At 35.2% G+C, this 23,295-nt stretch overlaps 4 protein-coding genes across 4 annotated transcripts; 3 read left to right on the forward strand and 1 right to left on the reverse strand.

Annotated features, from left to right (window-relative positions):
- Positions 1-2,396: 2,396 nt before the first annotated feature.
- On the forward strand, positions 2,397-4,825 carry LOC105177834 (DUF4228 domain protein). The gene is made up of 3 exons (XM_011101094.3): positions 2,397-3,112; positions 3,205-3,344; positions 4,363-4,825. Exons 1-3 carry the CDS (start codon positions 2,860-2,862, stop codon positions 4,489-4,491), a joined length of 522 nt encoding a protein of 173 aa, XP_011099396.3. The 5' UTR covers positions 2,397-2,859; the 3' UTR covers positions 4,492-4,825.
- A 513-nt stretch (positions 4,826-5,338) lies between these two features.
- Positions 5,339-10,345, forward strand: LOC105177833 (transmembrane protein (DUF2215)). The gene is made up of 10 exons (XM_088885238.1): positions 5,339-5,742; positions 6,397-6,613; positions 7,080-7,237; positions 7,386-7,531; positions 7,919-7,981; positions 8,073-8,165; positions 9,084-9,245; positions 9,351-9,457; positions 9,661-9,767; positions 9,850-10,345. Exons 1-10 carry the CDS (start codon positions 5,631-5,633, stop codon positions 10,104-10,106), a joined length of 1,422 nt encoding a protein of 473 aa, XP_088741364.1. The 5' UTR covers positions 5,339-5,630; the 3' UTR covers positions 10,107-10,345.
- A 2,535-nt stretch (positions 10,346-12,880) lies between these two features.
- Positions 12,881-18,402, forward strand: LOC105177832 (putative amino-acid acetyltransferase NAGS2, chloroplastic). Its single transcript, XM_011101092.3, has 10 exons — positions 12,881-13,525; positions 13,743-13,830; positions 14,042-14,247; positions 14,399-14,550; positions 15,012-15,423; positions 15,879-15,976; positions 16,564-16,675; positions 16,760-16,919; positions 17,484-17,556; positions 18,004-18,402. Exons 1-10 carry the CDS (start codon positions 13,178-13,180, stop codon positions 18,152-18,154), a joined length of 1,800 nt encoding a protein of 599 aa, XP_011099394.1. The 5' UTR covers positions 12,881-13,177; the 3' UTR covers positions 18,155-18,402.
- Positions 18,403-18,819: 417 nt separating this feature from the next.
- LOC105177831 (NADH dehydrogenase [ubiquinone] iron-sulfur protein 4, mitochondrial-like) lies at positions 18,820-22,074 on the reverse strand. The gene is made up of 5 exons (XM_011101090.3): positions 21,846-22,074; positions 21,499-21,587; positions 20,741-20,870; positions 20,027-20,056; positions 18,820-19,099 (listed from the first exon to the last, which is right to left on the reverse strand). Exons 1-5 carry the CDS (start codon positions 22,008-22,010, stop codon positions 19,040-19,042), a joined length of 474 nt encoding a protein of 157 aa, XP_011099392.1. The 5' UTR covers positions 22,011-22,074; the 3' UTR covers positions 18,820-19,039.
- Between the last annotated feature and the right edge of the window lie 1,221 nt (positions 22,075-23,295).

A 23,295-nucleotide genomic window follows, 5' to 3' on the forward strand; every position in this document is an offset into this window, starting at 1 on the left:
GATTGACAGCACCAAGGACACTCACATTCATTCTTTACAAAACTTGTCCCTCCTATTCTCAGTAATTCAATTCACTCAAAATATATTTTTGTTATTATTTTTATAATTTTGATCCTATCCGAAATATACGATCTCTTTGATATAATTCAAATCAGCCATGTATCCTCCCCAAATCGTTAATGAGTCTTGAGGATTGAAATATGTACATTAGGCTCGTCGGGTTCGTCCCCAACTAAAATCCTCATACGCTCAAGTTAGTTGGGGTCAAAATAAAAATGTGCGATCTAAAAGTGTACAGTCGCAAATAATAAATGCAAGTTACCTCAGAATGATCCATATTTAAAGTATTCATAGAGCCCAAAAATAATATATGGACCGGGCCACATGTCCCCATTAATCTTAGTACGATTGAGCATCTATCCTTTTAACTGGGTGGTTCTGCAGGGTTCTAGTGTCGATCGAAACTTCAAGAATCTGACCCGCGCATAAGTGCGTGGATCCTACCACATTTTGGGCCATTTTGCCCTTACACCAGGGGCTCTTTTATCTTTTTACTAAATAGGGGTAATACCCCATCAAATTTTAACCTAATTTTTTTTTTTCAAAAAATATAAAATTCATCCTTAATTTATTATGTCATTGTTCGTAGATAGATACCTATTAATCATTGACGAATTTATCAAATTAATTATTAATTAATATATTAATACAATTATGTTTTTTTTTTAAAAAAAAAGAATACAATTGGATATTATAATTAGCTAGATTAGCACTTGATTCCCAAACTTTTGGCAGAAAGTGGATTACAGATTGCAATGATGGATTGCACTACCAATCTACCCGGGCAAAAAGTGCACTCTTCAACAAGTTAATCGTTACACTATTTCATTGGTAAGTTCTTTAACAAGATTAAAGGGTGTTTGTGAGTATTTTGAAAAGCGCTAAAAATATTTTTAAAGTGTTTGGAATATCGATTTATGTTTCTGAAAGCTGTTTTGGTTTTTTTGTAAATAAATCCAATTTTATTTTTTATTACTCTATCCTTATTATAATAACCTTAATTCAACTTTACCTCTTTAATTTATTTTTAAAATTGTATATTTAAAGTTGATATCAAAGTTTTTAAATAATTTAAATTTTAATAATAATTAAATTTACACTTTCACATATTTAAATATTTTTTTATCTTTTGTGCTATATCATCTAATTGTATTTTTTCATCCACATATTATTATTTGATTAATTAATAAATAATAAAAGTTTAATTATAATGTATGAATTAATAATTATATTACTTAGTTGGATAATTATTAAACTAAATATGTTTTTAAAAATATAAATATAAAATAATAATCGAAATAAAATTTATGATTTTTTGTGGAAAAATAATATTAATGACGAACAACAAGTGAAATAATAAGTAAAAATATAGTATCCTTTTAACATATAAGGAAAAAATAGTCTTTTATCAATTAAGTTTATTTTGAAATTAATTTTTCTCCAAACACTATCCAATTTAGCTTTTATTTACTTTCTACTTTTTTACAAACACTAACCACTTTTGATTCTACTACAACTTCCAACTTTCTCTACAAAAATGATTTTTTTAAAAGTAGAAATTTTTACAAACACTCCGTAAATGCTTAATGCACGTTCTCCACTCACAATGATAATATTATTACATCATCAACTTTGATTTTTAAAATTTGCTTTATTACTTATGAACAATTATTGCACACTATTTCAAATAAAAAAAGCCTCCTAACCAGCAATATATATTGATTCGAGTTGGATCTAAAATGCAGTTCAATTCAATTTTAAATAAATGTTGGGAGGTCCTCAAACAATTGAGTACAAGATCGAAAGAAAAATATTAAAAATATTCTCTCAATAAATAATGTATTCTAGCTCAAATAGTTTCGGAACATTTACATGGCCAAATATTTTTACTTATGCAGATTGATGTATCTTTGTCTTAGTCTTTTAAACATTGAGTGATCGATTGTAATTTTAAATCGAATTAAATATAATTTAATTTAATTAAAAAAGAGAAAAAAAAAATAAACTACACGAATCCCAATTCTATTTTGGACAACTATCAAATATTATTCCATTACGACAAACAAATAAAATCAACATGGAATGCAGCAAACTCGATGGGGATAATTATTGAACTTGTATGATTTCATCCCAAATCCCAAGCTGCAAATGAGAAATCTACTTCAAATTAAATCCCATCGATTTGAATTAATTACATAATAACTATACTTTAATCAATACATTTATTATGTAATTAACAGACAAACAAACTTTTTTTTTTTTTTTTAGAAAAAAAAACCCTACTCTGAATGGTATGAAAAATATTATCGGTGGCAAAGTCATAAACAAGAAGCTGCCATTTTCAGGTGGTTTGGCAGATCTAACACTCCACGTCTCCTCTTCTATGGTCATATCCCCATAAGCATCGTACCTACAACCTACTATGCTATATATGTATGCACCTTTCTTCACACGCTCGCCCATCTCACCCCCACAAACGCATTCTGACAAACACATTCAGAGCATTTGTTTTCTGCCTTTCCCCTTTGTTTTCTCCAACTGGTAATTTATTCTGTACGCAAGTAAAGGTGATTACAGCGCTGCAGGGTTTCTCGGCAATCGGCGGACGACCACTCATCATCTCTGCTTTCTCGCCTGCAGCGCAGCGTCGAGAAAACGTGAACAGTGCGTCACCTTCATTATTGCGCTTTTATAGCCCCGAAAATTACCGCTCAACCGCTGCCTTTATTTCCCATTACCCATTTCTACTGCTTGTATTCGTGAGTTGTGGTGTTGTTGTTAGCGAGGTAGCGGCGGGTGATGGGGAATTGCCAGGCTGCGGAGGCGGCGACGGTGGTGATTCACCACCCCGGCGGGAACAGGGTGGAGAGGATTTACTGGTCGGTGAGTGCGAACGAGGTTATGAGATCCAACCCCGGCCACTACGTCGCAATGGTGATTGCTTCGCCGGCGGCCAGGACGGAGAATGGCACGCCGGTTAAGCAGCTCAAGCTCCTCCGGCCGGATGATACTTTGCTTCTCGGACAGGTGTACCGGCTTATCAGCTTTGAAGGTTAGACTTGTAATATATTATTACAATAATAATTAATGTTGTCGAGATTTGATTAATTTGGAGTCTCATCGTTAAATTTCTTGTGTGTACAGATGTTTTGAAAGAGTTTGCTGCCAAGAAATGCGTGAAGCTAGGCAAGTTGCTGAAGGAGAGAGGAGCATTCAACATTGATACAAAGAAAAATCAGGACACAAACCCCAGTTCAAACCCATCAACCGCCGCTTCTACTACGGTAAGAAAAAAGATTTAACTTTTCTTAAGGTTATTCATCATTTTTCAGGGACTTTGAAGTTATTTTTCTAATTAATATGGTTTAGCAGTAATAATTAAGTGCATTTAAGTGGGATTTAGAGCATCTTCTTTTCCTTGTCATGTCCAGCCATAAAAGCATCTTTTTGGATTCACAAAGATTTGTAAAGCATGTAATATTATTACATGTGCCTCGGAGAAATAAAATGATCTTTATACTTAAAACAAAAAAAAATGCATATAAGTTGAAGAATTATTCCGCAAACTATGAGCTTGTTTTTAACTTAAATCAACAGATCTAAGGTAGAAACAAGAAATAAGACATATATATTAATATCATTTGACTTAACTTTCATGTGAAATGCGGTGGAATCTTGTAATTCAATTACATACTTCAATTAGATGTAAGCCCACTAACTAATTAAAACATGTTGCAATGATAATAGGAGTCACATGGACTTCAGTGCCCACATTCTAACATGAAGCATGCTTTAATTAGGACACAAGTTTATACCAGAATATTATACGTGTTGGTGGTTAACATAGACAAGCTAGTGGATAATTAGTTTTTCATGATTTTATGTCACCCAATTATACGAAGAATCTTCAACCTTCCATAAAGTATTAATCTGTTCTCTTTTTTTCAGTTACATTAATGTATTTATTATTTGTTATTTCATTCTTGAAATAATCTTACTTTTAACTTGGGGCTCATTGATGGTCCCTTACAATACGAGAAATTAAAAGTTGGTGGCAACTGACAACAACAGACAAAAGTATCCCACAAATGTTTTCCACCAACCAAACAACCAACTTTAATAGTTTGATACTGTAACAATAATCAGCGTTTGTTTTGTCGTACTGTAAAGTGGAGGGTTGCGAGCACCTTAAGACATCCATTTCTGGGATCCTCCTACCTCTTCCTTCATCAAATAATTTTGTGGGCTGTACTAATTCAGATTGATTAAAAATGTTGATTGATAAATGTAATCCTTTATCAGGCGGAGCTGCAGAAGGGGAACCGTGTCGGAAGCGGCGGTGGGGGTAGCAGCAGAGGCGGCGGGAGGCATGCGGGTGGTGGAGGACAGTGGAGACCAGCTTTGCATACTATTGCAGAGCTTGGAACTTGAACATCAAGAATCAGCATAACATAATGCATATTGATGTCGCTTTCCAATTCCTCCACTTTGATTCATAAATAAAACCAGCTCTACTTTTTCTGTCCGTTTTCCGACAAGATGATCACGCCACACTTTTTCAGAGAATACATGTATAAAGAAAGTATCTACGTTTTTTCTTGATATTGGGTTTGGGAATTGGGACCCAGAACGTTTGAGCTAAAATGCCAGATGACCTGACCAGAGGTGTAATTACCTTTTTCGAAACTTGTAATCAACTCGAAATCTCATTTCTATCGTGGTACTTTGTTTTTTTATCTAGGATAATTTCTTTGTGCTACTCTTATATATCTCTCTTCATATCTATATATATATGAAAAGGTATATTATCAATTTTATAAAAAATAACTTGATATATTTAAGATACGGGAAGTCGGTAATGGATTTTTATTCAATTTTTTTTGCTAATATAAAAATATTTGATGAATTTTGACTAACGAATAAATTTATTTATTTAATAGAGGCAGACGTCAGGGGTATTCGATGTAATTTTTTAAATTATAAAAAATTTATATATAATTATACCAAATTCTATGGGAGCGTGGTGCAATTGTCCCTAAATAATATGGTCAAAGTTTAATGAGTTTGGAACATTGAAATAAAAGATTTGATTACAAATCAATTATAATCTCAAAATATGGTTGAAATTGATGAGATTTTGGTTGGTTCAAATGTATGACCTCAATGAAGGCCTGACTGAGGAAAAGAATAAGTTATTTGTATGCTTGTTAACTTAAGTCACTGCATATCTCATGCAATTTTTTGCATACAGACATGTGGCTTTTACAATGAAGACAAAGGTGAGGTACATGGCAATTTTCATGAATATCACAAAGATGAGGGGGTTTTGAGCAAATGTTTCCATATTTGAAGGAAGGGTGGTCAATTTACAATTTTTAATAGTTGAGGAAGTAATTTGAAATAAAATGAGAATCAAGGACAATGGAAGGGATGAGAGGGGTATATTCGGCTTTTTGCTGCTCAACAGGCCTGAACAAATTTGATTTTGTAAAGAACATAGTTACGCACCCAAAAAGTTTCTGAATTTTCAAATTGGTCCTCCGTTGGTTCCGGCCTTAATCCCAGAAGCAATGGCGACGGCAATGGCTGCTACTGTAGCTCCACCAGCTCTCATTCTATGGATTATTCTCGTATTATCTCCCATGTTTCTCTCTATTTGCTCGGCTTCTGAATTCTCGTTAGGTAAAGCTTTCTTGATTATCCGGGTTCTGTTGATTTCCTTTTTCAAGATTACTTTTTTTTCTTGTTTTCTGCTGAAAAAAAAGTAAAGCTCTTAACTTTTAGTTAATTTGAGGTGTTTTAGGATGAAAATGGAGAACATATTTATGCATTCCATTTGGGACAAGATGGAATGGCGCTAGTTTGCGTGGTGAGATTTAAATAGTCTGTTTGTTGGGTGTGTTCGGATATTTTTAGGGATTTGACAGCAAATTGGTAAGTAATTTCTGCACAGGCATTTGATCTTTTGTTTCAGAATTCAAAACCAGATTCTAGTGGTTATTGACCGTTGGAAAGTTCGATATCATTCTCGTTAAAACTACAGCCAAACTCTCAAATATGCTAGTATTAACTAGTCCATTTATCAAAAAAGTAAAAAAACCTAGTCCAATAAAATTCACCTAAAGACCTATATGTTACATTTCCTAGGAGTCCACCGTGAATACTTACCTCAATTCTTGGCAAATAAATGGAACATTAAATAGCTACAATAAATGGAAAGGTGTAATATGCCTATGTGAATTCAGATATGCAGAAAGAATATATCTTTCTGTCGATTATTTTTGCAATTGCTGTTGTTGATAACCATTCACCAAGTTATGTACTTTGGTTTTGCAGTTGTTTCTGGGCCTACGGAGTTGGAGCTATCTCCAAGTTTGATAGTTGAAAATTCTCCAGGTTCCAAGCCTGGAAGTAAAGTAAAATGTGAGAGACTTCAGATTCATGGTTCACCAAGGATTGAACATTTGAACAAGTTTGCCAATTCTTTGAAAGTAAAAGTTTCATGCGTAAACCCAAGTGGTTGTCCGCCAAATATTGGGATCTGTTTCCACAGGTGGGTTGACATAATGAGACTAAATTACATGGCTTATAGTAAGCCTAATTGCTTATATCTTGAAATTTATAGGTCGCTGAAATTTGCTCAGTTTGCTCGAATGTCACTCTTGATCAAATTCTAAAACATGATACTCTATGTAAGGGCATCAAATCTTGCCATTAGTGGAGAATGCATACATTTGAATTCTTCGATTTGACTAAATGGTATCTATTCATAGCTTATTTTCTTCTCATTTAGAAGCTATGTGATGAACCAAGAATATATTCCCATTCTACAGATGATTTGCCAGTTACTGCTAACATCTGGAAGTTTGTATGTTGTACATCTTTTAAAATTAAATACAGAAATAATCCTCTGATTATGTTAACTTTTGTTTTACAGTCTTTTAGTATATGCTGGTCTGTATATGTCCGACACATTCATGTATACTAGTACATATTGAAAGCTGCAGTGTAATGTGCAGGAATGCATCTCTTATGATAGGGATGTGCCCTAAGGACCAGTGGGAAAGGCTCACTGAAGGTTTATGGGTTAAATCAATGTCTCCTTTTGATCACAAAATATTAGACATAAGAATGGCGGCATCTTATTCAGAAAGTCTTCATGTGTCTCTTGATGAAGGTGTGTTCTTGTTGATTGCCTCTTCTTTTTCATTTTTGACCCACCATCATGGTCATTTGGTTATCTATCTTAGAATGTTTATGTTTAATATTTCAAATATAATTTTCCTTTGCGTTACTGTTGCCTTATATTTGATGTCTTTTTGCAGAATTTTTTTCGTATAGGATATTGTTCCTGGTTTTGGGAATAGTATTGATGAGTCTGGCCTCCTGGCTGAGCCAGTCTATAGTTTTTTACTACAGTGGTGCTATGGCAATAGGGGTTTTTCTTGTAATATTAATGATCCTTTTCCAGGTATGTACATGAAATTTAACTTTCCGAATGTTTTTTTTCTTTTTCTAAATATATATATGATTAATGCTGTCATACATCTTTATTACAAATATAGCAAATGCCTATGGCACATGATTTTGAAAGATTAATTGAACATTTGCTCAGAGATATGTTGGGTACTGATTCATTAATGACTTGCATATGCCAAAAGTTCAAGGATTCTGTACATAGACATATGATAACAACTGAGCAGTATTATGAGCTTCAGAAATTCAAATTTTAGCATCTAGTATTACGTTTGATCACAACTGAGCAATATCCCGAGCTGCAACTTCATATTTTAGCATTTCAAATATCTTTACTTGTCAACGTTATGGTCACTAATTTTCTTTTTAAGTTCACTGACAGGGGATGAAGCTTCTTCCAACTGGTCGGAAAAGTTCATTAGCAATATTTTTATACTCGTTCTCTGTATGTATATTCATATATCAGCACATCCCGTTCTTTTATTCGTATATTGGTCGTTGCCGTGATGGTGTGTAATTGATCCTCTTGTGTTCAGGTTGGCTTGGGATCTTTTTTACTCCGCTATGTGCCTAGATTGTTGCGATCACTACTTCTCGAGATTGGGCTTTCAGAAGATATGTACAATCCTGTATGTAAGTTTCTCATAGCTAATTCTCGTAGTCTCTCAGTCTTCCACCAGTTATGAGATTCTCGTAATGGTCGTAAATCTGCAAGTTTCCTTTCTTCTATATTTGCCTCTAAGACGATACTTTCCATGTATATAGGACGAAAGTTACTAATAAACATCATTGCATATTCAATCTTTATGTATATAGTGAGGATCTGTTTTCGTATTCTATCAAAACAATTTAAGAAACTTCTCTACGAAGGAGCGGGTTAAATTCCACGCGGTATGCATCACTTGTAATTCTTTTTTTTCCTCTACGCTCGACCAATTAAAGTTTCTGAGAAAATATTGTCCACGCTTGAATGAGGTGGCTGCTTGATGTCTCACTTAAAGTCCTAGGTCAAGAGTTAATGTACGCTATTACGGAATGAAAGACCTGATTGCAACTGTCATCTATGTTTTTTCCGTGGAAAGTTGACAAAACTAAATCTATGTTAGATAAGACCAATATGGCAGCAACTTTCCTCTCTTTCAAAATCTCAACTCTTTTATTTCACTTCCCTCCATGTCACAGTCTGTGCTCTACTTCTTAACATAATATGCTATGTATAAATCTTAGATATTCATGTTTTTGTGTTAGAACATAAACACTACTTTTCTTTGTAAATCATGAAACTTATGACATCATACGGTGGATTATGCTTTCTTATATTATCAATAACATGGAATGTGAAACTTATCCTTCCCTATCAAAATAAATCGAGTGGATCCCGTGTAAGAAATTTTGATCGGAAAGAGATATGGTGATTTCATAAGGCAGTTCCTTGTCTATCCCACACACGAATTAATAGTAGCTTTCTTGCTGTCATCTGATTTGGATTTCAATAAGTCATTGACTTGTGGGCATGATGTTGTACATTCTGATCTTATGTGAAACAGCTAGCTGTATTTCTATTGGTTTTCCTCGTAATTGCTGGAGCTTGGCTGGGTTTTTGGGTTGTGCGCAAACTTGTACTAACAGACGATGGCACTATTGATATTGGTGTATCTCATTTTATCACCTGGTCAATTCGGATCGTTGCCTCTGTGATGATACTTCAGGTTTTCATTCACTTTATTAAAAATAAAAAAAGATGCCTTAATTGAGTCTCATCATAGTTTTCTCTTTGGTGGTAAGTAATAAAATTCTAGAAATATGTGCTTCAGAGTTCTGTAGATCCGTTATTGGCAGCAGAGGCATTGGTGGGCGCAATCATTGTTTCTTCAGTGTTGAGGAAGTTTGTCAAACCAAAGGTTGTTCGTCGTGTCTACAAGTGAGTCTATGATATTGATATGTATCTTAAACAAAAGTGTCCCTGTATATTAGTGCATAAAATTTGCTTGCATGAGGCACGAACAATTCTTTTTGGCATGACTCCTGGTGCCTTTTTCTGATGCTTTCATGTCTTTCCATCATTTGTTTTTGATCTTTCCTTTATTTTATTTTCACCATGAAAAATTATGAATAATCTTGCAGAAAGTTGTGTAGACTGGACAGAGAACCTCTTAATCCCTATGCATCGCCAGTCACCAACTCGTCCATTTCCAGACCTTTCACCAGAGCTCCATATACTCCCCTACAAGGTGACTCTTCTCTTCGAAGTTAAACATGTCTTGAATTGCAATGACTACAGTCGCTTCTTCACATAATCCACCATCCTTTCAGGTTCAACCAATAAGTCACCTACACGGTTGCCAGATTCAGGGGCTTTCTTCTCTACTTTCCACGACATTCCTGATCGAAAGAAATTTACAAAGGACGAATGGGAGTCGTTCACTAGGGAGTCGACACGCAAAGAGCTAGAAGGCCTGGTTTCTACACCAGATTTTAGCAAATGGGCCGTCACCCATGCAGACAGGTTAACCTTAGCTCCAAACAAAGAAACAGCAGATAAACAGAGGAGATGGTTCCATTGGTTATAAAGATCCATCCTAACTTGACACACGATCTACTCTGTACAACAACTAGATTTTTGTATGATTAGTGCCTTTAGTTTAGGGCTACCCTGGAAACCCATGATTTTTATGTCAACCTCTCTTGTATTCTAATGAAAACTAGGCCTGGCTAATCAATTAACCTCATTGACTTGTTACAAGCAGCAAGAACATTTACTAGGACATTCACTGTGATTAATGTACATCTGAATATGTTTGGTGATTTATTGTTAAGTGATCAGCTGGCCTGATTGCTAAGCAGCGGATACGAGATATCTACATGCTTGGGATTGGAGGGTCGCACAGCACTTGGTAGGTCCCAGTCTTAGGAAAAATCTCCACCACACAAAAGTGGAGTGGGACTTATCCTGCTGAATCCTATCTAATGGATGATACGGGTTATAGTGTGGTGTGTTGTTGTCTGATTCGACATTAATTTTTTCTAGGACAAATTTAATTTAATTAAGTAAGCATGCGATTTCAAATCATGGCATCTTTATCTTTAGTAGCTATATGGTTTAACGACAGATAACAATGGCATCTAGTTTGTCCCCAGAATCTTCTGCTCCAATTGAAGCATATTTGTAGTATATATGATCTGATCAGACTTAGGGCCACTTTGGACGTGGCATTGACAAGACAATGCGTCCTTGGATTATGATACGTACCAGGCACTACTGCCCCATAATTATAATTATGCTTCCAACAAGAAACTAACCATAATGAGTGATCACTTCGGTTTGTATTACCAAATCCACACTACTTGCACCATAAATTAATCAGCCTTTCTTTCTAAACTTTATAGTAAACAACTTGTGCTACACTTTATATACCACCATTACACCTCAAACTCACTTTCCATCTTCTATTTTTTCTTACACAATTTGATTTCCTTACCAAGATAAGAGAGAGCTGCAATTTTACTATTGAAAAATAGTACAAAATTAACCCATTTGGTTGATTCCTTATTAAGATATTTTATAAATTCCCTTCCCCCACCCCCACCCCCACAAAAAAAAAAAAAAAAAAAAGAAAAAAAGAAAAGAAAGAGAAACTAGTACATCACACAAGTCTTTTCTTCTTTGAATCATAATCACCTAGGATCTATTTATAACAATTTTGCTTAAACATCCTAGCCCCCATGCACCCCCCAAATAAAAACAAAGATAAGATAAAAATTAATCCCATCCACCATGCATGTATATGTATATGTGTATACTGTCGTTTGTCAAAGGATGCAAAGTTTGATCTTACTGTTAGTGTGGTCTTGTCACTCTTCATCCTCAACTTCCCCAAACAAAAACCTTATTACACATCCTATCTCAACCTTCCCGGAAAACAGTTTACATCCACTCCCATCCTCCCTTCACACACACATGCACCCTTTTCTCTACTTAACCTCTTTTTCTTCCCTGTTTGGCATCGCAACAAAGTCAAGAACTATGATTTCTCAGCCGCCGGTCCACCGACGAACTCGGCCACTTACACACCACACTAAAATCAGATGGTCTCATCATAATTTCATGGGAAGAACAAAACCAATTTCCCCAGTGATCATCAGGTGTTGCTTTGCATTTAACGACGTCGACAAAAGAGCCCGCGGTTCATGTGCATTGGGTGGTGGTACCTTGGTGGAGGCCATGAGGGAGGCGCGGCCGTACATCATGGCGCATAGGGGTAGTACATTGGTGGTGGTGTTGTCCAGTGAAATCATCAATGGCCCCCACTTGCCCTCTATTCTTGAGGTATGCTACCCTACGTCTCTTCATCGCTTCTGCATGAGAGTCATTTAAAATCCAGAAAAACGACTTATGAAGGAGAAAATTTTGCTCGAGTAAAAAATAAGCACGTTTTCCGATCTTAATCAAGGAAAAGTGTCATTTGATATATAATTTAAAATTTGTACTGCAGAATCTTTCAAACTCTTTTTGCGGCCAAATTGTGTATTAAAAATATTGGTATAAAATGATTGGTGCTTGGGTGGTTCTAAAGGCTACTTTGCCCTTTACTATTCCGCCGCTGGCCCCACACCACGAAAAGGAATCTGACCCTTAGATTTAGTGAATTAAATTTTTTTCCATTTAGATGAGGTTTGATCCGGTTGAATTTATTTCCATTGGTATATGTTTGTTATTCATCAATTATATGATATATATAATATAATATAATTGATTAATTAGAATTTTTTAAATTGGCATGCGATGAGGTATATGGCGTTGGCAATATGCTATGTTACCATATTTTTTTAAAATTTAGTGTAGTTATATATAAAATTCATGTAGTTTGAAAAATTATATGTTATAGTTATAACATTTGCTTCTATCCAACAAATAAATCTTTTCGTTGGTCAAAATTTATCGAATTTCAAAAACTTGTTGCAGGTCCATCGAATGTTTTATGCAAAACTACTCTTATAAGAATGAAAATATACCTTCTCATATGTATTAACGTAAAAAAATATAAAAGAATGATTTAATTCGTAATAAATCAGTAATAAAAAATAAAAAATAAATATAAATTTTTATTTAATTTTTTTTTTACTGATATCAACGGATTAAATAAATTTTGATTAGCAAACAATTTATTTGTTGAATGCAAAAAAATCAAAATTATTAAATACAATAATTCGTGCTACGGAACTTTTTAACCAAACCTGATAGGAGGAGGGTATGCAAAATAAAAATTATATTTATGTTTTGAGAAGTTGAAATTAAAGTAAAATATATTCTAAAAGCTGACGTGGGCATAATATATCTGAGGACGCATGAATGTGATGAAAGCGGTGATGGTTGGATTGGCGTTGGGGACAAACGAAATGACATTGTTCCGGACAACCATCTGAGTCCCGGGTCTAACTCTCACTCCTTTTGCTTCCCTCCCCAGATATTCTCGTTCAATCTCAAACCTATAATTTGAACTAACTCAAATCTGCACCCATTATGGAGAGTGTTCGTTAACAGAAACCGCTCAACTATCCCCTCGATCCAACACTGCCCCCACTCTCACGGACGTCAATCGTGATTCTATTGATTAATTGCATTCCTGGGGCTCTTAATCCGATGGCTATTGCATCCCCAAGACCTTGCATTCCAGTTCAAAACTACGATCGTCTTCGTGAATCAATTTTATCATCAAGCTCAGTTGTGAGGCGGAGAATTGGTTTTGGACGAATGCATTTGGTAAAAATGCCGTCTTTTGAGGTTAAGAATGTCTATGGGAAGAAAATCAATGTGTTTGGGGAAACAGGGAGTCTTGCGATTGAAGTCAGTAGTGCTCTGAAAGACGAGCTGTTCGTGCGGTTCTTTCGGGAGGGATGGCCTTATTTTCTAGCTCACAGAGGCAGCACTTTCGTTGTCGTAATATCTGCTGAGATTTTTGATAGTCCTCATTTGGATCCTATTCTAATGGCACGTTTCTACTTTCATTGTTTTTCATGTTCAGCTGAATTATTTGTACGTTGCTTGTGTTCGGTTTCTTGATTGCAAGATTTAGAGATTGGATTTTTGGTTTTTGGTTTGCCATTTTGTGAGTATGACATTAAGCTGAGACTTGATCCATGCTTTACCATTTAACAGGATTAGTTATTGGGATAGGGGTGATCTAATTGGTGGAGCGTTTGTATAGGATATTTCTCTGCTCCATGGGCTGGGAGTCAAATTTGTTCTTGTTCCCGGGACCCACATCCAAATTGACAGGCTTCTGGCTGAAAGAGGTAAGCAAACTTTGCTCCAGCCTTTCGGATTCAGATTTGATTTCATGTATTCTTTAAGCTGTTAGGAGAGCTGTTTGGTGCTTGATTGACCTTTATACATCATGATCTTTTGGTTGATGGTCATTGTTTTAGAATGTTAGAGCTGGTTGTTGCTTATATTTGAACTTTCATGACTTTGTTACTGTGTTATAATAAACATATTTTGTCTCAGGGTCTGAACCCAAGTATGTTGGTAGCCACAGAATCACAGATTCTGATTCTCTTAGTGCTGCAATGGATGCATCTGGGAGTATTGGTTTCATGATTGAGGCGAAACTATCCCCTGGGCCTTCCCTAAGTGGTATGCGTCGCCATGGAGGCAATGGCCGTCGGTATGATGGTGTCAATGTTGCCAGTGGCAATTTTGTGGCTGCTAAGGTGAGAGTACTTATTCACCCATCTGAAATGCCACACTAACTTGTATATGTAGTGGTATTGCATATTCTGTAACTTAGTTTCCTAGTCTGCATTTAATATTTCTGTTTATTTCTCATTATTCGATGAGATTGCATTTTCTTCTTTTTGGCAGAGAAGAGGAGTGGTCAACGGAATTGACTATGCATCAACTGGAGAAGTTAAAAAAATTGATGTTTCTCGCATTCGTGAGAGGCTTGCTCAAGACTGCATAGTGCTGTTAAGCAATCTTGGTTATTCAAGTTCTGGAGAAGTATTAAATTGCAAGTATGCTATATGGCTTTTGATAGGTATTTTTGTTGCTACTTGCAAGATATGATTGAAAGTCAATTCAAAGGTACAATGGATTCTGATTGATAGCTCCAGACACAATGAGATCATATCGAGTTTCTATTTTGGATTAGCTTCTGAGATTATTTTCTTACAGATTTATTCTTCTATTTTGTTGTTCAATTAAACGTTTTTTTTCTCTTATTCATGAACATGCTTGAGAATCATGCTTCCATTTGTTGTTAAGTTCATTTATTGTCTTGCAGAAAATGCATGATTTTTATGGACGTGCTTAATTGTAGAACTTTGATAGAGATAATTTTTAAAAATATATGCTGCTTTGACTTATATATGAGTTAAATTCAGTATAAAAGCACAAAAATTATGCTTTATAAGGTTTTGGAGGCCGTCATGCAATTCAATTCCTAAGAGCCATTTCTTTATGCTCTACATTGCAGCTCTTATGAAGTCGCTACAGCTTGTGCAATGGCTCTTGGGGCAGAGAAACTTATTTGCATCATAGACGGACCAATCCTAGATGAATGTGGAAGGCTTATTCATTTTTTGACTCTTCAAGATGCAGACATGTTGATTCGTAAACGAGCTAAACAAAGCGAGACTGCTGCGAATTATGTAAAAGCTGTTGCTCAAGAAGATCTCTGTGCAGCATATGATGATTCGAATCATGCAGTTTCTTCTCTAAATGGAAAGGCTTTTAGTCAGGCGTCCAAGTTTCAGAATGGTGTTGGCTTTGACAGTGGGAGTGGATTTTGGTCCAGTGAACAAGGTTTCGCAATTGGAGGTCAAGAAAGTATGAGTCGATTAAATGGTTACCTCTCCGAATTAGCAGCTGCAGCTTTTGTTTGCAAAGTAAGTCGCCTGAGTTCGTTGATCATGTCCTAGTGAATTGTGCATTCTGCTAACGTCCTTGTCTATTGAATTGTTGCTATTTTGTTTCCTATTTATTACTGTCAGAAGATGTTGGTGATTGCTAACCAATTTTCGAGTTGTGTAACTTATATTACAATGCCTTGTGCAAAGAAAACTTGGAATAATGAAGAAGAATTATGCAGAGACCATATTTGTTTACAGTTTTGATCTACTTTCAATTTCCCACTGTCAGAGCAGAGTTTCCATGAGACTACTGTGTTTATATCTGGTTATAATTCAAGTCATTATTTAATAATATTACTGCTCTTGTTAGAGTTTTCAAGATCAATTCTCATTTGGATATAGTTGTTTGTATTCTTCTGAGGCTGATGATTTTGTCCCCTCTGAAAAATTTCAAAGCTTTGTTATGTATCTGTTATGTTGTATATTATCAGGGTGGTGTTCAGAGAGTTCATTTATTGGATGGCACTATTGCTGGTGTTTTACTGAAGGAGTTGTTTCAAAGAGATGGAGTGGGTACAATGGTGGCTAGGTCTGTACTTCTTCTAAAAATATCTTAAACAATTTTCAATCTATACTTGGTTTTTTCTCAACTGAAGACATAGCTTAGCTGCAGATGCGTATTTCTCATGAAACTTTTCATTCAGCTCAAATATGAAAAAGAAACTTAGAGGTTGAACTGTCAGTTCTTTCAATCTTCATCTGTTTTTAGATTCGCCTATTATTGATGAATTTGTTGTGTTTCTGTCTCAACCCTGATGAGCCTGCTTTTTTACCATGGAGTTTCTTGTTTCTTCTCTCTGCGCTGGAAGTTTTTCTCCCTTGTTTCCACTTCCTGTTTATGCTTTGTGGTATCTTAAACTTCCCTCTTTATGTTTGTGGTTCTCAACTTACTGGATACTCACATCACCTTAACAATTTGGCTGCTGAATTGAAATCATAACTTCACTAATGTATTAGGACACAGATCGTTTGTTGATTGAGAGAAGAATGCATTGAGGTGCTAAGCTGTTGCTATAGAACCTTATTTTCCTTTCTATCTTCCTCAGAAAATGAGTAAAAATGAAAACTTGGATTATCTTCCAGTCTGTTGTTAATGATATTCTACCGCTTCCTCAGTGATCTTTACGAAGGGATGCGGATGGCTAGGGTCACAGATGTCAACGGAATCAAACAGCTTTTGCTACCTTTAGAGGAATCTGGCACTTTGATAAAGAGGACTGAGGAAGAGGTTTATACACGTGAACTAGCATGTTATTGTGACACGTATCACATATTATGTTTTGTAAGTTGATCATTATTTTCTGCACTGCAGGTACTTGGAGCATTGGAGTCCTTCGTAGTTGTTGAAAGAGAAGGTCATGTCATTGCTTGTGCAGCTCTTTTCCCTTTCTTTGAAGAGAAGTGTGGAGAGGTAGCTGCTATTGCCGTTTCTCCTGAATGTCGTGGGCAAGGACAGGGAGACAAATTGCTTGGTATGACAAAAGTCTTGCTCTATCTCTTGTGTTGTTTTCAGTAACCTTGTAATTGTTGCACCTGTAAGTGCATAAACCCATTGAAAAGTTCCGTCGGCATCTTTCAGTCTGAAGGGATTATCGCTGATTTATAACTTTGCTGCGACAAAAAGTTCCATGAATTGGGTTCAAAACTTATATCATTCTAAAGTTATCAAGATAGTCACGTTATGCAATTAGGAGGTTATATCATATAACATTGATGCCTTTTGATGCAATTGTACATCTGTTGCAGCTCCTTTTATTACCATATTGTCATCCATTTCTGTCCTATTCACACACATCCATAACTACCTGAATTTCGATTCCCCTCTCCTCGTTAAGACTCGAGTTTTTAGCTTCATGCTCACAACCAAAACTTTTACGGTAAAGGGAGCAAACATATTTCCTTTTTCACACTTGTTTATCTGCATATGATGGAAAGGTGCACAATATTTCAGAGAGCCATGTGCCATTGCTCCTATTTAGAGTTCTACCATGCTTTTCAAATGTGTAGATGATGATTTCTCTGTTGAACATGGACAGATTATATTGAGAAGAAGGCATCTTCCCTTGGGCTGCGAACGCTTTTCGTCCTGACTACACGCACAGCAGATTGGTACGCGGTTCTGATCCTAGCATTACAATCTCATTCGTGCCAGAGGTGGCCAGGAAACCTAGTAGCTTCCTTAAATTTTTTTGATTAATTTCCGTTTCTTCAAACACATATTCAGGATTTAATCCTTAATCATTCTGCACTAGAAATTAGAGCAAAGTGAGTCACTGAAACAACCTTAAAAGAATTACACAGGCTGAAACCAAAAAGCATATGAGGGATCTGATTTTGGGGAAAAATTCTTATTTGGCCATTGCATCTGGGGTAAAAAATTATTATTGGAGTCCCTATCGGTTAAAACTAGGTTTCTCTTATGCATCAGACAAGGTAAATATCTAGCTCTGGTGCTTCAGACTATCATATAGATACTGAACAGTAGTTTTGATTTAAAGTTTAAACACGTACGATTTGTTGCCACTTCTAGTGACAATGGTTGGTTGCATTTGACAGGTTTGTAAGGCGAGGCTTCTCCGAATGTTCTATTGACAACATACCAGAGGAGAGGAGGAAAAAGATTAATATATCCCGTCGATCCAAGTACTACATGAAGAAACTTTTACCTGATAGGAGTGGCATTCGTCTAAATACTGCCGTTGCATAACATAAGGAGATTATGTTTTGCGACATTCTTTAGTGTCCAATTGAGTATTTCGGCAAGGAAAGCTCAAAATAGTTTGTCAGATCTCATCTTGATGCATTATCCTCCCAATTCCTGAGGGCAACGGCATCCGCTGAACTGAAACCAGAAATTATGCTTGAGTGAGATTATTCAGTGAGATGCTGTACTCTGGAATCTGTAGTGATTTTACCCATAAAAAAAAAAAAAGAAATCTTCAGTGATTTTCACAACGCATTTCTGCAACACACCAAAGTATTTTTAATGCAGTTGATCGCTGAACATAATCATTTTCTACCTACTATAGTCTCTGAAATAAGTATTTTTAACGGGGGCTTTGTTTTAGAAAAGACGAGAGAAAATCTTTTAGAATAATATTTTTCTACTTTTTAATTTACTTTTAATGATATTCAAATTATAGTTTCAAAACAGAACAGATCTTGTTAGGGAAAAAGTTGTTTGATGGTATGCATATTCCAGTAACATTTCCAATTCGTTTTGTGAAAATTTCAGCCTCAAATAGAATGGAGAGAACTGTCCCATTCATCTACCACTCTGATAACACACCTATCTAGCGAAAGACTCAAATTTCTTTCTACTCGTGAAAACAATCTAGAACCCAAACATCTTGTCTAGAAAAACACATGACGAAAGAAAAATGAGGTGATTAAACCATATCTAGACGAATAAAACAAAGAAGAACGTATGGCCGGTTTTATCTGACTTATTGCTTCAAGGAGCTCAGTCGGAAACATGATGCCCAACAGAAGAAACAACATGATAGTTGAAACCAATATGCAACAGGAAGAACTGAAACTGGTGTCCATCACAGAGCTAAAAAGCCCCTAAATGAAAAACATTGGATAAGTATTAATTCGCCTCTGCCTTTGGAGGGCCCTTCCATTTGAAGTTGTCCGCATACGACTTCACCTGCCAGCCAAGCAGGTATGAGTAAGATGACAGAACTCAAATTTTCCATTTTAGTTTCAACTATTAGCCGAGAAGAGCAAGAAGTCTCATTATTTTCTTTCATATGGTAGCTAGTGCATGTTATATTTATTAATGTTAGACAGGTCGAGAAAGTAAAGAAGTGCAAATCTTTTACAAGACTGATGAATAAGGATCACGACGAGCAAGCCTAGAATCAACTAAAATGCTTCATGGAACTCTAGATAAACAAACATCATGACGAAAATGATGTCTTTATCATGCTTTCCACTGCAAGGAATTCTTGCTTCTTAACATTTCAAATTTAAACAGCACATTTGTCAAAACACTTTTCTTAATGCAACTTATTTTGAAATCTCAAAATTAAGTAAATGTGTACAGCAGTAGTCCAGATGATATATTTTGACTTTGTACAACATCCAGTAAAACAGGGTGGTACCATGTCTATCATCTAGAGCATAAAGAACCACTCTACCAATTTAGCTATAAAAATGAAGAGTGTCCTCCATAATAAGTTGGAACATGAATTTTGGTGTTTCAGTAGGAATGCCCTTTCATTTGCCTCTTCAGTTTGGACGGGAAAATCTAGAAAAGTTGTGTGCTTAAGAAGCACATTAACACTGGTGAAGAAACGGTTGATGGCTTTCAGAGCACCTAACTTAAGAGTGTAGATGAACCAAGCAAGTCGCAATCCACTGTACAGAACTGAACTAAACATGGTATTCACCAGAGATCAACTACACTCAGTGAAAGTAAAAAGATGAAATAGCCAATCATACAGCATGAACTTAAAACATCTAAATATTGAAATAAAGCAACAAAAACCATGAAAACCGAACTGCAGCTACTATGACAGATTTATGCTAATAACTCGAAGGAGATTGTGTAAGTTAAACAAGAATATCAAACCTTCAATAATGGAGTCTGGTGCTTCTTCACCTGCAAAGAAAAAACATAAGAGAACTTGATTTCTTAATCGGAATAAAAGTAAAACGAGTAGTCCCTACATATATTTAGCACTCGCAACGCATCATTAAAGATGCAAGAGAAAATGCTAAGGAAAGCCAAGATATGAAATCATCTAGAATGATCACACTGTTCAAATATGACCTATTCATTCCGAAGTATTCAACATAAGGTACTATTGAATTACTGCCAAATTTCATGAATGTGGCATAATCTCAAGGGAAAAGAACATCAAAACGAACATAACGCGTATATCCACCAGTGGTCACTTCTAGTGATTTTCAGTAATTGCAACAGAATAGTCTATTTCTAAATTCCAAGAGCACCGACAATGAACAAAACAACGTAGTAAGGTACCAAGTTGGATCAAATTAATCAGGAGAATAAACCCAAGGGAACAACTCTAGTTATCATCTTCATTGTCTTCTGACAATAACTTAAATGTATATAACTAGTTCCTGAGCCTCTAAAGTACTTAGTGGTATAAAGTTTTCAGGTCACCTACTATTCCTTTCCGGTCAACAGACAAACAGATGACTGCAATTTGATATTAGCGAAATGTTGACAACCTAATTTCTCACAGTAGATGAGAGGTCTAAACAGTGTGTATAGAATTTAGGCAATTTTGTTCACCAGGAATAGCAGAAAAACACATACCGTATATTCCCAACCATGTCTCTCGGCAAAAGCTATTGCAGCTTCTTGAGTGTCAAAACTTAATGCAGAATCACCAACATTTGCATATGGGTCTCCAGTGGATGTCCAACCCATTAGCGGATTTTCCCATCTGCATGAGTATCAATATATGCTCATGAAATGATCATTGATGAAGTAAATGGTGAATAATTGATCATGCAATAGAACTGATAAGCACAATGCTGTCCCTGTTCATTTCACAAAGTGCCAAAATTAATAATACCAGAATGGAGGAACAGACCTAGAAAAAGCAGTATCTATTACTTGATAAGAAAGAAATACTTTGAGATGAACGTACAGGAAGACCACCCTTGAATTTGCCCAAGAACTTAGAAAAATAATCTTTTACAATATTTCCCATTAACTTTAAAAATCACAGAACACAGGTGTCCTTGTGAATGCTGGAAAAAGTCTTAGAAGCTACAAATAGAAGCAATCTGACTTTCCCAGTTCTGAAATCAACTTTAATGCACAAAAATTTATCAACAAACTGTAGCATTTGTAGGCTGATATAATGAAGTTCAGCAATATTTATAATTCTTGTGGCCTCCAATTGTTGAATACAATAAATTAATCCCAACAGAAAAATGAAATGCAACTATCCTCCCTCACTCCTACTCCAAAATGAGGAATATAAGAGTACAGATCGAACAGAGGGGAAATTGAACTGAGTAGATAGGTAAAAGTGAAATGCACCAAGCAAGCGAAGAAAGGCTTACTTCTGTGTGGACATGAAATTAATTTTCCATCTCCCGACCTTCCCGGATCCTTGTTGGGTAGCAGTTCGAGCAGGTGAGAAAATCAGGACCTAACCCAAAACCAAAATACGATCAGAGGAATATTTCACCTTTATTTCAAATAACTTACAACCACAGCTAGCTAATTCAACCAACAAAAACGAAAAGGAAAATAGCAAGAGCAGAAAAAAGACACATTTTTTTCTAAACAAATATCCTAAATTCCTAATAACTAATTGACCCGTACTAAAATCCACATTCAGCAAAAAAAGAAAATTCAGAGAAAAGGGACAACAAAATACTAGAAAACGAAATGATAACAATAATACCCTTCGGCGGAGGTGCTCTTGTGGGATGCCGGAAACCATACCGATCTCTCCGGGTTTTATTTCAACTAATGAATCCTGCGTGGAGAATGCTCTCGAAAGTGGAGCCAAAGCCGATCGGTAAGCCTTGCCGGAATTACTTGCCAGCCGTTGCAGAGAGCTCGCCATTTCTAATACCCTGATTCACTGCACAACAATGGATTCCTTTTCTTTCTTGGAGACTATATTAATTTGGGGCGACTGCAATTTAACAAATTTAATAGTGGGGCAGAAAAGCAAATAACTTGTTGTTTAGGCGTTTATCTGCTATTATATCTTATTCGAATATTTCACATCATATTCTTAAGATAATACGGGAAAAAAATTAAATTATAATTTAAAATTTAATATAATTTACTTTTCTGATATTGCAAATAAACCCTATACAAACAACATAACAATTTATTGCTATATATTAAAAAACACATAGAAGATAAATTGTTAATTTTTTTTTATAAAAGTTAATATGCTTATTTACAATATCATAAATTGTTCATATTTTTCCCTTATAATTTATAGATTTCTCTGTGTATTTTCAAACTTATCAATCTATTTAACAATCTTTAATATTTTAATATAATGAACGTTATAAATTGATGTTTGCATGAAAAACATAAAAAGTTAAAAATTCAGTTATAATCTTCTGTGTTTAAAAATAAGTTAAAATTCCTCTATTTTTTTAAAAATATAACTCAATCTTCCATTTCATTTAATATAACTAACAGCGACAACTTTTTACAAAGTGTCCGTTATGTCCTTATTAATTATATATTATTTTTTATTTTAATAACAGCCTTATCTTTTTCAATGTATAAAAATTATAAGATCCAATCAATCCATTTTAATCATTGAATCATAAAAAATTAAAAATTAAATTGAACAAATTTATAAATTTATATTATTAATTATAAAAAAATAAATTAATATTTACATCTAGTGAAATAAAGCTTGGGCGATTTACCTTTATTTATCACATTATCATCTTATATTGGGCGATTATACACATCCATAGCACAAAATTATTTATAATTTATGTCATGTATACTCTAATTCACATTTTAATTCATACTTTATTAAATTAATATGGAGGAATTGTTTAGGTGAAAAAATTTCTTTTAGTACTCAGTGATGCGGTAACTTATAAGTATGAAAAATCCTCAATTGATTAGCTAAATAGAAGAATTTTGCTAAGATATTACAGTAATGGAAGCCATTTTAACAGTGATTCGGGTCAAAATCCTCACAACCTCCTCGGTCGGGCGAGCTGGTCCTCCAAGCGGTTCGATGTCGCTATATCTTCCAAACTAGTGATTGAGCCTTGAGAAAAGAAACAAATGCTTGTTGGGGTGGCCCCTAACTAAAATTCTTCGATGCTTAAATCAAGGTTTGGTTTTGAAGTGATAAAAGCAAGTCG

Source organism: Sesamum indicum, linkage group LG9 (assembly GCF_026168435.1).
Source record: "Sesamum indicum cultivar Baizhima isolate 11 linkage group LG9, ASM2616843v1, whole genome shotgun sequence".
NCBI lineage: Eukaryota > Viridiplantae > Streptophyta > Magnoliopsida > Lamiales > Pedaliaceae > Sesamum > Sesamum indicum.